The 15,000-nt window shown below is 39.0% G+C and overlaps 1 protein-coding gene across 1 annotated transcript in view; it reads left to right on the top strand.

The window, feature by feature from the left end:
• The window catches only part of LOC133643316 (potassium voltage-gated channel subfamily D member 3-like), a 224,393-nt gene that overhangs the window by 202,804 nt on the left and 6,589 nt on the right, over window positions 1-15,000 (top strand). The window contains exons 5-6 of the mRNA XM_062037808.1: window positions 11,807-11,899; window positions 12,030-12,268. Of these exons, the coding sequence (XP_061893792.1) occupies window positions 11,807-11,899; window positions 12,030-12,268 (332 nt within the window). The remainder of the gene's footprint in view (window positions 1-11,806; window positions 11,900-12,029; window positions 12,269-15,000) is intronic.

Below are 15,000 nucleotides of genomic sequence, written 5' to 3'. Positions count from 1 at the left end.
CTTGATCGTGGTAAAGGAGTTTGCATGTCCCCATGATCCTAGGAGTTTCTATGCCCCTGGTAGGGTCTGCCAAGACAAACAGGTCCTCGGTGAGGGACCAGACAATGACCAACTTGAAGATCACGATTAAAAAATACAAACAAGGACTTAAATTTCCCCTACCGGGGTCATTGGGGCCCCCTTCTGGAGCCATAGGGGCCAGATAGGCACAGCCTGAAGAGACAACGAAGGGTCCATAGAGGACGGGCGCAATGTGAGCTGGGCGGCAGCCAAAGGCATGGCCCTTGATGGTCGGATCCTCAACTATAGAAGCTAGCTCTTGGGACGTGGAACGTCACCTTGCTGGGGGGAGAGAACTTTAGCTGGTGTGTGAGGTGGGGAACTTCCGGCTGGATCTAGTTGGATTCATTTCAAGGGCTCTAGAACAACATTTCCTCTAAGGTGCGCGCTTGTGCTATTGCGCACTGCTCAAGCGTCCTCTGCGCACAGCAAATCTATGCCACGCACAAAATCAAATAAAAAAATAAGCGCATAACAATTTTCGACACACGGACACGACAGAGAAAACAGTTTTCGTCATCATTGTTCAAATATTGTAACGTCTGTCGAGACGCTTTGAGGAAATGAATTCCATCCATCACTTTACTGAGCAAAACTCTTTATTGTCGGCCATAAACACATCACCAAAACATTAGTAAAAAAAAATTGTATCTAGCAAAAGTGGTCATTTTCTGCAGTACAAACCAGACCAAAAGCAACTTTGTTATATCAACAGCAGCCGCTCGCTCTTTCTCACTTGCGCCAACACATGCACATATGGCACTTAGCTAGTGATGCCTTTACAGCCACACAAAAAGTCGGACAACTCCAACACCACACAGTGTAATTCCAGGTCGTTACACTATGATTTACCAATCAAATGTGTGCTTATTCTAGTGTCATTTATTAGGAATCTTAATTTATAAATATGAATCATGAAATGCTGTTAGTATATTAAATAAATACTAATAAAAATATATTTTTTACAAACAGGAAGTTGCAGGAATGTACACATGATCCCCTGCTTACATCTCATTGTGCAACATGTGAATGTTTTAATGGGAACTAAATGCAATGTCTGAAAGGGGTACAAACTATTTCCATGCAGGATCTCCACCCGGACAAACAATACAAGTACACATTTCATGAAAAACAATATTTGTTGTTATTGTCATTGTAAGTGGGCCTAAACACTTATATTAGAAATGGAAATGACTGCTGTCATTTGATTATAATAATAAGAGAATGTTGTCTGTCTATCTGTGTTGGCCCTGCGATGAGGTGGGGACTTGTCCAGGGTGTACCCCGCCTTCCGCCCGAATGCAGCTGAGATAGGCTCTAGCACCCCCCGCGACCCCGAAAGGGACAAGCGGTAGAAAATGGATGGAAGGATGGAGATTGAACTTGTTATTTAGTCAGGTTTGGGACAGGTGTGGTGCTGGTGTGGCCACAGTGTGCACGTCTGATGTTGCTCACATGGGCTCCACTCAATGCTCAGGGAGTTTTCGCGTTTGCTCACTCACATGAAAAAATAAAGGGAACATTGCTCTGGAACCAGTCCTCTCGAAGAGTCACAAGCGACGGGCGTTGGTGGCAATACTTTATGCCCCGCAGCTCGGAGCCTGTACGTTGGAGTTTAACCCCGTAGACGAGAGGGTAGCTTTCCTTCGTCTCTGGGTGGAGGGACAGGTCCTAACTGTTGTTTGCGATAGTTCAGAGGACCTGCCTTTTTGGATTCCCTTGAGGGAGTACTGGAGAGTGCTCCCTTAGGTAAATCCCTTGTTCTGCTGGTGGACTTCAATGCTCACAGTGGCAATGACAGTGAAACCCGGAGAGGCATGATTGGGTGGAACGGCTGACCGGATCTGAAATCGAGTGGTGTTTTGTGATTGGTTTTTTGTGGTTCTCCCAGATTGTCTATAACGAAGACCATGTTCAAACATAAGGGTGTCCATATGTGCACTTGGCTCCAGGACACCTTAAGCCGCAGTTCGATGATCGACTTTGTGGTTGTATCATTGGATTTGGGGTGTCATGTTTTGGAGACTCGGGTGAAGAGAGGTGCTTTCAACCGAACACCACCTGGTGGTGAGTTGGCCCCGATATTGGGGCAGGATGCCGGACAGACCTAGCAGGCCCAAAAGCAAAGTGAGGGTCTGCTAGGAACGTCTAGCAGAGTCTCCCATCAGAGAAAGTTTCTTTGAATGTTGATGTTACGAGGGAGGCGCCGGACATTAAGTCCGAGTGGACCATGTTCCGTGTCTCTATTGTCCAGGCAGCTGATCGGAGCTGTGGTGCCTGTCGTAGCGGGAATCCAAATATCTGCTGGTGGATACCAGCGGTACAGGATGCCGTCAAACTGAATAAGGAGTCCTATGGGGTCTCATGGGACTCCAGAAGCAGGGAACAGGTGCCGACAGGCCAAGCCGTGCTAGGTATGGGCGGCCGCAGTGGCAAAAACTCGGACATGGGAGGAGTTCGGGGGGAAGCCGTGGAAAAGGACTTTAGGACCGATTCCAGACCAGCACCTGCCGCCTCAAGAGGGAGAAGCAGTGCATTGTCAACACCGACCTAATTGCTTCTACTAAGGTGGTATCTCTAACTATTGCCAGTACGGCGTTCCAAAGTACTTGGAGCCTGAATAGAAAACGCTCTAAACCTTGCAGACTTTTTTGGGGCTCTTTAATTTTTTAAGTCTGGTTGTATAATTTTTGTACTACAAACATTCAATCTAATTTCTTAACCACAACAATTGTTTTTATTTATTTATTTTCCTTAATGAGTTTAATCAAAAACAAACATGTCGGGATGCCCAGCAAGAACATCCAGAAGCTGCAATACATACAGAATAGTGCTGCTCGGATCCTGATGAGAGTGCGGAAATATGACCATATCACACCAATTCTCAAATCCCTTCACTGGCTTCCTGTTCCACTCAGGGTGGATTGAAAGTCTCCCTACTAACCCACCAGTGCCTCCATGGAAATGCCCCCCTCTACCTCAAAGAACTACTCACCCCCAAATCCTCCACACGACACCTCCGCTCCGGACAGGCTTACCTCCTCCAACCTCTGAGGACAAAGCTCTCCCTGACCACCTGAGGGCACCACAGACTGTGGATGCTTTTAAAAAAGGCTTAAAAACCCTTATTTTTTAAAAAAAAAAGCATTGTTTTAGATATATGCATACTAGTTCTAGCTATTTGGCGGTTCTAGTTTTTATTTTTTATTTTTTTAAATTATCTTTTTATTTTATTTTTTTTTAATACACTGTAGCACTTTGAGGTTGTTTACTCAATGTAAAGTACTTTTTACAAATAAAATACATTAGTATTATTAGTGTTGTAGCTACTTCTAAATCACTAATCCTCGCCTCCATGGCGACAAATAAAGTAAGTTTCTTACAAGTATCATCCCTGCAGGACGAGGAATAGCTAAACATGCTTCACTACACACCGTAGCTCACCGGCATCAAAATGTAAACAAATGCCATTGGTGGATCTACACCTATCATCCAAGTACAGGAGCGTATCTGTAGTCGATACTGCTATGATCACGTCAATATTTGTGTTCGTCACAAGATCTTTTTTGTTTTTTTGTTTTTTAAATTCATATTATGTTTATAAACTCAGGAAATATGTCCCTGGACTTTGAATATGACCAATGTATGATCCTGTAACTACTTGGTATCGGATCGATACCCAAATTTGTGGTATCATCCAAAACTAATGTAAGGCATCCAAACAACAGAAGAATAAGTGATTATTACATTTTAACAGAAGTGTAGATAGAACATGTTAAAAGAGAAAGTAAGCAGATATTAACAGTAAATGAACAACTAGATTAATAATTCATTTTGTACCGCTTGTCCTTAATAATTTTGACAAAATAATAGAATGATAAATGACACAATATGTTACTGCATATATCAGCAGACTAAATTAGGAGCCTTTTTTTGCTTACTTACTACTAAAAGACACGTTGTTTTATACGTTCACTATTTTATTTAAGGAGAAACTTGCAATAAGAAACACATATTTAATGTACCCTAAGATTTGTTTGTTAAAATAAAGCCAATAATGCCATTTTTTGTGGTCACCTTTATTTAGAAAAGTATCGAAAAGTACCGAAATACATTTTTCTACCGGTACCGGTACCAAAAAATCGGTATCGGGACAACAATATTACGCGCATTTATGAATGGATGATTTTGTTTTTGTATTTTATTCTTCTGGGACCTTTCCTAAAGAAAAGCAAGAAAACTATTGGATGAATCACAATCTCAATTCTAAGTAAGAAAATTGTGATTCTCCTCTGTTCTAAAAATCATTACAGTTGCTTTTGAACATATAATTGAACATTCTTTACTGCCATATATTTGTTTTGTATGAAAATACCTTACCCAAGGATATATTTGAAATCTATTATTAAAATATGTTGTATTTTGCTTGAAATCACCTTTGCAAGCAAAGACTGCCGAGCTTTGAACCTTGAATGCAGTCTTGTAGACGAGGCAGCCCACATTCCGACTGTTTTGTTCACGCGTGTGGAATGTGAATTAGAATCCTTGAGGCTGGATCGCCCCCGACCCAAACCCTTGGAGTGCATGTTTTTAATCCTGCTTGGCTACGCCACAGACTGAGATATATTGTCCTCGAACACTTTCAAAGTTCTCATTGGAAAAGTACAAAAAAATCTTTCATAATCATCTTTTTTGTTGTCGTTTTTTATTTTTTTGGTTGAGGGGGGTTTGAAACCCCGTTGTTGTCCTCTCACCGAGGCGTCACACGTCACTAACTTCCTAGTCCGCCTGAAGCATCTGCTAATGCTCCGTGCGATCCTTTCACATCATTACTGAGAAGAAGCAAGGCAACATCACAGCGTGGTTATGAAGAACATGTTCACAAACATACTTTTTGCAAGTCACGAGTCTGAACCTACGGAACGACAGACAACAGGAGAACCAGCGTTTTGCACTTCATGCCGGTCGAAATGCCTGACTATACAGCCTCGCAGTGTTTACTGGCCCTATGGTTAAAAATAAATACCGGTAAATACAGTGAAAATTAACAAATAAATGCGGGAAAAAAAAAATGTCGGTTTAAAATTAAACAAATAAAATATTATGTATACTAAGCACACACTGCCAAGAAAACTGAAGTACTTCACTGAAGTATCTGAATTTAAAGGCCTACTGAAATGAGAATGTTTTATTTAAACGTGAATAGCAGATCCATTCTATGTGTCATACTTGATCATTTTGCGATATTGCCATATTTTTGCTGAAAGGATTTAGTATAGAACAACGACGATAAAGTTCGTAACTTTTGGTCGCTGATAAAAAAAAAAGCCTTGCCTGTACCGGAAGTAGCGTGACGTCACAGGAGGTAGGATTCCTCACAAATCCCGGTTGTTTACAATTTGAGCAAGGATGAAAGATTTGTGGATGAGGAACGTTAGAGTGAAGGACTAGAGTGTAATGCAGAGTGTATCTTTTTTCGCTCTGACCGTAACTTAGGTACAAGGGTTCATTGGATTCCACACACTCTCCTTTTTCTATTGTGGATCACGGATTTGTAGTTTAAACCAGTGGTCCCCAACCTTTTTGTAGCTGCGCACCGGTCAACGCTTGAAAATTTGTCCCACGGATCGGTGGGGGGGGGGTGTATTTAAAAAAATTTTTTTTTTTTTTTTTTTTTTTTACATAAATAAATACAATCATGTGTGCTTACGGACTGTATCCCTGAAGGCTGTACTAATCTATATTGATATAGAATGTATATATTGTGTTTTTTATGTTGATTTCATTAAAAAAAAAAATTTTTATTTTTATTTATTTTTTTTTTTTTATTCTTGTGCGGCCCGGTACCGGTCCGCGGACCGATTGGTACCGGGCCGCACAAGAATTAAAAAAAAAAAAAAAAAAAAAAAAAAAAAATTTATTTTTTTTATGAAGCCCGGTGGTTGGGGACCACTGTTTTAAACCACCTCGGATACTATATCCTCTTGAAAATGAGAGTCGAGAACGCGAAATGGACATTCACAGTGACTTTTATCTCCACGACAATACATCGGTGAAGCTCTTTAGCTACGGAGCTAACGTGATAGCATCAGGCTCAAATGCAGATAGAAACATAATTTTTAAAAACCCTGACTGGAAGGATAGACAGAAGATCAACAATACTATTAAACCATGGACATGTAACTACACGGTTAATAATTTCCAGCTTGGCGAAGCTTAACAATTGAAGCTAACTTAGCTACGGAGCGGCGGCTGGCGTTGTAGCTTTCGACGACACCCCGGCCGCCATCAGAGTCGGCAAGAAACATATATTTCCCCAAAGTTACGTACGTGACATGCACATAGCGACACGCACGTACGGGCAAGCGATCAAATGTTTGGAAGCCAAAGCTGCACTTACGGTAGCGCGTCTGCTATCCAGCTCAAACACAACACAACCTCCTGGTGTTGGTGTTGCTGTAGTCCGCCGCTAATACACCGATCGCACCTACAACTTTCTTCTATGCAGTCTCCATTGTCCATTAAACAAATTGCAAACGATTCACCAACACAGATGTCCAGAATACTGTGGAATTTTTCGATGAAAACAGAGCAGTTTGTATGGTGACACATTGGGTCCGAATACTTCCGTTGCCGTCGTGACGTCACGCGCATACGTCATCATACATAGACGTTTTCAAGCGGAAGTTTCCCGGGAAATTTAAAATGTCACTTTATAAGTTAACCCGGCCGTATTGGCATGTGTTGCAATGTTAAGATTTCATCATTGATATATAAACTATCAGACTGCGCGGTCGGTAGTAGTGGCTTTCAGTAGGCCTTTAAACTTTATTTTAAAATACATGCAAGATATTTTTTTGTTTGGTAAACAGGCAATATATTTTTAAAAAAACAATATACATTTAATAAATATATATACACATATATATATTTGTGTGTGTATATATTTATATATGTGTGTGTGTTTATATATGTATACATATATATATATATATATATATATATATATATATATATATATATATATATATATATATATATATATATATATATATACTTTTGTGTATATATATATATATATATATATATATATATATATATATATATATATATATATATATATATATATATATATATATATATATATATATATATATATATATATACTGTATCTATATATACAAACGTTTGTATATATATATATATATAGTCGAGGTTTCTGTAGTTTATCCGTTATACAGTGCTCAATACCGGGTTAGAGCAGAATATACGTTAGGTCAGGAAAAAAACACAGAGGCTATTTCATCCCGACAAGCCTGTTTCGCAGGTTTCCCTGATTTTGTGGAATAATAATGGAATAAAACCTGCCACCTGACCTAACAGGTAGCAGGTTGGGTAGCAGGTTATAGTTTGCTCTGTACATAATCTTAGCTGTTTTCAAATTCACTATATTGTTGAATTTCAATATTTTTGATTCAATAAACAAAGGCTTTGAATGTTCTCTATATCCAACATTTTGTATTACTCTAACCGACCTCTTTTGTAAGGCGGTTAGTGACGAAAGAGTACTTTTGTAGTTATTTCCCCATGTTTCTACACAATAACTCAGATATGGTAACTCTAGCGAGCAGTATAGAATATTGTTCATTATTTATGTATACATATATATATATATAGCTCTGTGAGGTCCGGTTGCTAAGTTGCTAAGTTAGCTTCAGCGTCGTTAGCAACAGCATTGTTAAGCTTTGCCAGGCTGAGAATTATTAACCGTGTAGTTACATGTACATGGTTTAATAGTATTGTTGATCTTCTGTCTATCCTTCCAGTCAGGGGTTTATTTATTTTGTTTCTATCTGCATTTGAGCCAGATGCTATCACGTTAGCTCCGTAGCTAAAGAGCTTCGCCGATGTATTGTCGTGGAGATAAAAGTCACTGTGAATGTCCATTTCGCGTTCTTGACTCTCATTTTCAAGAGGATATAGCAGAGGTGTGGACTCGAGTCACATGACTTGGACTCGAGTCAGACTCGAGTCATGAATTTGATGACTTTAGACTCGACTTGACAAAATGTAAAGAGACTTGCAACTCGACTTAGACTTTAACATCAATGACTTGTGACTTCACTTGGACTTGAGCCTTTTGACTTGACATGACTTGCTACTTTCCCCAAAACCCAAAGCTTAAAAAGTTATTTGGGAGCGCTCCGTATCTTTCATTTTGTACGTGTCTGTCTGTCTATCAGCGTGTGTGCTGCCTGTCAGCTGGTGTGCTGTCAGTACAACAGCCAATCAAATTAGTTATACGTTGTATTCATCACACAGCATTCATCCAATCCAATTGCAGGACAACCACCGAACAAGAGTTGTCAAACAATGCGGCAGAGAGAAACAATTATGCCAAAGTTGGTTTCGTTCGGGTATAAAAACTACGACTTGGTCAACAAAAAACGAATTGCCGTATGCAAATCACGCAGTTCGAATATTACAGACGGAGACGCAACAACTTCCAACTTCGTTCGACATTTGAAGTTGCACAAAGAAGGGTAAGTTTTGAATGTAAGATAACGTTTATTGGCTAAGTAACATGACTTTTATTTGCTGTGTCGTTAAATCAGTGAGGCTGTAAACTCACTGCTAACGTTATAACCATAGACATCTTATAAGTAGACGCAGAATGGAGCGCTACTGCCTACTGGCGCAGACGAGACGCGGAGCCGCCATCTTGGAGTGGTGATCCGCTCCACTCAGTGCAATTCATTTGGCAGGAGCAATGAACTGTCAGCGCATTTAATTCATCTTACCTCACTGAATACCACTGATTTTCACGCTTTTTTTTGTCATACGTGTAGCTATGATAACGGACACATGTTTTGGCGTTTTTATTATTCATAGTTTGCTTAACAGTAATATAATATTCTTATACGCTATAAATGACCAGACGTCCGAGATCAAAACTGGGAATATAATCCCAGAGAAGGGGGAAAAAAACGGTCAGCTATTTTTAAATTGAAGAAACAATATGATTAGGTTATATATACATGCGTATATCCTACATAAACAATGTATGAATACATTAGATATCTATATATTTTAGGGACCTATAGACTGTAACTCTGTTGCTGCAGCAGCAGAGAGTTTATTCTGTCTTGACACTTTGTATTGATATTTTCTATTACATTCTTCCCTTAAATGATAATGTTTACAGTGATTGTTTTATATCTATTTTTTATGTATGTCGCTTTGGATAAAAGCGTCTGCCAAATACTTAAACATATATAAACACCTGAAAGTCTTTATATCAGCTAAAACCACCAATCTGTTTCACTGGATTCAGAATAAAACCAAATGCTGTCTTACCCAACAATGTTAGTATTTGAATATTGTTACTTGAAGACTTATTCCTGGTTACAATTATACTGTTAAGAAAGTATTGTCTTATATTTTGCCTAAAATGAGAATGCATCATAATCAGTGGCGGCTGGTGAATTTTGTTTTAGGTGGGGCTGAAAGTTTGTAAACCAAACCCCTGTAGGGGCGTCATCCTCCCCCAGAAGATTTATTTGTGATTCTCACATACAAATATTGAAGATCTTTGCTCCTTCTCAACTTTGTGGTAATGTTATTTTCATAAAATACAACCAATAGTATGTTAATGTTTGTTTTTGCAAATGTGTTTATTCTGTAAAGGAATGAGTTAAATGTTTAAAATGGTTTAAACTATTAAAATTACTGTTAATAGTGCTATTATGAATTGCAATGTCAGCACCATTTTTTTTCTTGCAATTTCAAATGCACTTGTTTTAATAAATAAATACAGCGTTTTAAAAGCATACACAATCTGTGTAAAAATATTAGTCTGTGGTTAAAAGGACTTGAAAGGACTCGAAACTCAAAATGCAGGACTTGGGACTTGACTTGAGACTTTCTAGTCTTGACTTTGGACTTGACTTGGGACTTGCCTGTCTTGACTCGGGACTTGACTCGAGACTTGAGGGCAAAGACTTGAGACTTACTTGTGACTTGCAAAGCAATGACTTGGTCCCACCTCTGGGATATAGTATCTGAGGTGGTTTAAAATACAAATCCGTGATCCACAATAGAAAAAGGAGAGAGTGCGGAATCCAATGAGCCAGCTTGTACCTAAGTTACGGTCAGAGCGAAAAAAGATATGTCTTTCACTGCATTCTAGTCCGTCACTCTAACGTTCCTCATCCACAAATCTTTCATCCTCGCTCAAATTAATGGGGTAATCGTCGCTTTCTCGGTCCGAATCGCTCTCGCTGCTGGTGTAAACAATAGGAATATATGAGGAGGTGAACAACTGACTACGTCACGCTACAACACTTAAGACCTTCAGTATATCAGTATGTGGAATTAAATTATGGAATGGATTAAGCAAAGCAATCAAACAATGTACTAATATGATCCACTTCAAGAAACTCTTCAAACTTAAAGTGTTTACAAAGTACAAAGAAGAAGAACCATGACAAACATTCTCAATTTATTTTATACATCCATTCATTCATTCTTAAAGTAATCTTACTTATCTCATCATATTAAATATGACTTTCTTCACCAATTATTATTATTAAATTCTTACTATTATTTATTTATTTATTTTTTATTGTGATTACCTATGGAGTTTATTGTGAATAAATTGACAACAGGAAGTGAATAAAAAAGTTTCAGCAACTGTTATGTAAAGAAAAGGGGGTAGGATTAAATAAGCTCTGCTTCTTCCTACTCCTTTTCGAACATGTTGAAAAGAGAAACTGGAAATTGTGATGTATCATGTTGTATGCTTGCATGTTCGAAATAAACTCAAACTCTAACTCTAACTCTCTAACTCAGGGGTGTCAAACTCATTTTAGATGGGGGGCCACATGGAGAAAAATCTACTCCCAAGTGGGCCGGACTGGTAAAATCACGGCATGATAACTTAAAAATAAAGACAACTTCACATTGGTTTTTTTGGTTTAAAAATAGAACAAGCACATTCTGAAATTGTACAAATAATAATGTTGTTGTTTTTTTACACTTACATGTTGCGGTTAATAGTATTCTATCTTCATTTGTTGTTACTTATACTTTCTGAATAAATTATGTGATAATGTTCATCAGTCAACTCATTGGTGTTAGGTTTCAATCCATCAAGATAAAAAAATGATATCAAAATCAAATTACAGGATGTTATTTATGTAGTTTGCTCATTTTCCTCGACTGATGTGGTTTATTTTGTACATATGTAGCATCATCTACAAAGATAAAAAAGAATTGCTATTGTGACATCTAGTGGACACATTTAGAACAGCAGTTTCTTTCATTCAAAAATTTCCGTTCATTTTTATACTTAGCAAACTCATCCCGCGGGCCGGATCAAAACTGTTCGCGGGCCGTACGTTTGACACCCCTGCTCTAACTCTACTTCCGGTAGGGGCAAGGCTTTTTTTTATCAGAGACCAAAAGTTGCGAACTTTATCGTCGATTTTCTCTACTAAATCCTTTCAGCAAAAACATGGCGATATCGCGAAATGATCAAGTACGACACATAGAATGGATCTGCTATTCCCGTTTAAATTAAAAAAAATTCATTTCAGTAGGCCTTTAATGTATTAATTTCTTCTACTATTATTTGTATTGGCTTACGTATTTATTTTAAAGCTATCTTGATTTCAAATAAAAATGTGTCCATTGTGTCAGTTCACATGATGCTGTGGTTAAAGACGCGCTAACTGTGTTGTGTCAGAGTGCAGAGGCTGACGGGCAGAAGCTGGCAAAGCCGTCGTCTCTTTACGAGAGTCAACACCACCATCTGCTGCACTGCCTGGAGAAAACCACTGTAGGTGCAACACTTTGTCAACACACGTCTTCACGACACATCATCACTATAATTAATATGTCTGCTTCATATGCTTTTTTTTTCTCTTTTGCCTCCTGGTCTTTTTAAGCAGTCTTTGTTCCCCCTCCAGGCGCATGAATTTGTAGACGAGCAGCTGTATGAACAGAGCTGTTTAGAAGCCATGCTGCAGAGCTTTCCCGCCCGCAAGCCGTCTGTAAGCAGCCACGAGGACGCCGCCACCTCCTGCTGCGGACGCAGGACCAGGAGGAACACGCCACTGACCCATGCGGGGTCCAATCAGCACAGCCCCCTGAGGGAGCTCAGTGCCATCCACATACAGTGCGGGGATCGAACGTCGCACGCTCCCAGGTGAAACACCTACATAGTTGCAACCCCTGGCTCTAACTGCAACACGTACAGACTAGGGTTGTCTCGATACCAATATTTATCAGTATTTTGATACTTTTCGATACTTTTTTAAATAAAGGGGACCACAAAAATGGCAATATTGACTTTGTTTTAACAAAAAATTTTAGGGTACATTAAACATATGTTTCTTATTGCAATTTTGTCCTTAAATAAAATAGTGAACATACTTGTCTTTTAAAGGCCTACTGAAATGAATTTTTTTTATTTAAACGGGGATAGCAGATCTATTCTATGTGTCATACTTGATCATTTCGCGATATTGCCATATTTTTGCTGAAAGGATTTAGTATAGAACAACGACGATAAAGATTGCAACTTTTGGTATCTGATAAAAAAAAGGCTTGCACCTACCGGAAGTAGCGTGACGTAGTCAGTTGAACATATACGCAAAGTTCCCTATTGTTTACAATGATGGCCGCATGAAGTGAGAGAGATTCGGACCGAGAAAGCGACAATTTCCCCATTAATTTGAGCGAGGATGAAAGATTTGTGGATGAGTAAAGTGCAAGTGAAGGACTAGTGGGGAGTTGAAGCTATTCAGATAGGGAAGATGCTGTGAGAGCCGGGGGTGACCTGATATTCAGCTGGGAATGACTACAACAGTAAATAAACACAAGACATATATATACTCTATTAGCCACAACACAACCAGGCTTATATTTAATATGCCACAAATTAATCCTTCATAAAAACACCTGCGTGTTTGTTATGCTAGCTCCTAGCTCCTCTGCTAGCTCCTAGCTCTATAGAACACGCCAATACAGTTCAAACACCTGATCAACACACACAATCACTCAGCCCAAAAGACCGTTCACCTAACCCAAGGTTCATAAAGCTTATATATTTTTAAAAAGTTACGTACGTGATGCGCACATACGGTCAAGTTATCAAATGTTTAGCAGCCAAGGCTGCATACTCACGGTACCTGATATTCAGCTGGGAATGACTACAACAGTAAATAAACACAAGACATATATATACTCTATTAGCCACAACACAACCAGGCTTATATTTAATATGCCACAAATTAATCCTGCATAATAACACCTGCGTGTTTGTTATGCTAGCTCCTAGCTCCTCTACTAGCTCCTAGCTCCATAGAACACGCCAATACAATTCAAACACCTGATCAACACACACAATCACTCAGCCCAAAAGACCGTTCACCTAACCCAAGGTTCATAAAGCTTATATATTTTTAAAAAGTTACGTACGTGACGCGCACGTACGGTACAGTACGTGTTATGCTAACTCCTAGCTCCTCTGCTAGCTCCTAGCTCCATAGAACACGCCAATACAATTCAAACACATGATCAACACACACAATCACTCAGCCCAAAAGACCGTTCACCTAACCCAAGGTTCATAAAGCTTATATATTTTTAAAAAGTTACGTACATACGCAAAAAAAAGCCAAAGCTGCATACTCACAGTAGCACGTCTGCGTCTTTGTCATCCAAATCAAAGTAATCCTGGTAAGAGTCTGTGTTGTCCCAGTTCTCTACAGGCGTCTGTGTATCCAAGTCAAATGTCCTCCTGGTTAGAGTCTCTGTTATCCGAGTTCTTCCATCTTGACTGCATCTTTCGGGAATGTAAACAAAGAAGCGCCGGCTGTGTACTGTTGTGGCTGACTACGTTCGAAAAATACGTCCATTTCGCACCGACAACTTTCTTCTTTGCTTGCTCAGCTTCCTTCTCCATAATGCAATGAACATGATTGAAACAGATTCACGAACACAGATGTCCAGAATACTGTGGAATTATGAAATGAAAACAGAGCTTTTTCGTATTGGCTTCAATGTGGAAGGCATACCCGTGTTCGCCGGTCTACGTCACGCGCATACGTCATCCTCAGAGGCGTTTCGAACCGGAAGTTTAGCGGCAAATTTAAAATGTCACTTTATAAGTTAACCCGGCCGTATTGGCATGTGTTATAATGTTAAGATTTCATCATTGATATATAAACTATCAGACTGCGTGGTCGGTAGTAGTGGGTTTTAGTAGGCCTTTAATAGTAAGTAAGCAAACAAAGGCTCCTAAATAGTCTGCTGACATATGCAGTAACATATTGTGTCATTTATCATTCTATTATTTTGTCAAATTTGTAAAGACAAGCTGTAAAAAATTATTAATAATCTACTTGTTCATTAACGGTTAATATCCGGTTATTTTCTGTTTTAACATGTTCTATCTACACTTCTGCTAAAATGTAATAATCACTTATTCTTCTGTTGTTTGGATGCTTTACATTAGTTTTGGATGATACCACAAATTTGGGTATCGATCCGATATCAAGTAGTTACACGATCATACATTGGTCATATTCAAAGTCCAGGGACATATTTCCTGAGTTTATAAACATAATATGAATTTAAAAAAGAAAAAAGATCTTGTGACGATAAAAAATATTGATGTACTCATAGTAGTATCGACTAGATACGCTTTTGTACTTGGTATCATTACAGTGGATGTCAGGTGTAGATCCACCCATGACATTTGTTTACATTTTGACGCCGGTGAGCTACGGTGTGTAGTGAAGCATGTTTAGCTATTCCTCGTCCTGCAGGGATGATACTTGTAAGAAACTTACTTTATTTGTCGCCATGGAGGCGAGGATTAGTGATTTAGAAGTAGCTAAAACACTGCAGACTGCGGATGGACTTTCGCCGCTA

The sequence above is a fragment of the Entelurus aequoreus genome, linkage group LG26 (assembly GCF_033978785.1).
Source record: "Entelurus aequoreus isolate RoL-2023_Sb linkage group LG26, RoL_Eaeq_v1.1, whole genome shotgun sequence".
Lineage (NCBI taxonomy): Eukaryota > Metazoa > Chordata > Actinopteri > Syngnathiformes > Syngnathidae > Entelurus > Entelurus aequoreus.
Note: the sequence above shows the minus strand (reverse complement) of the source record. Positions and strands in the feature narration are given on the sequence as shown.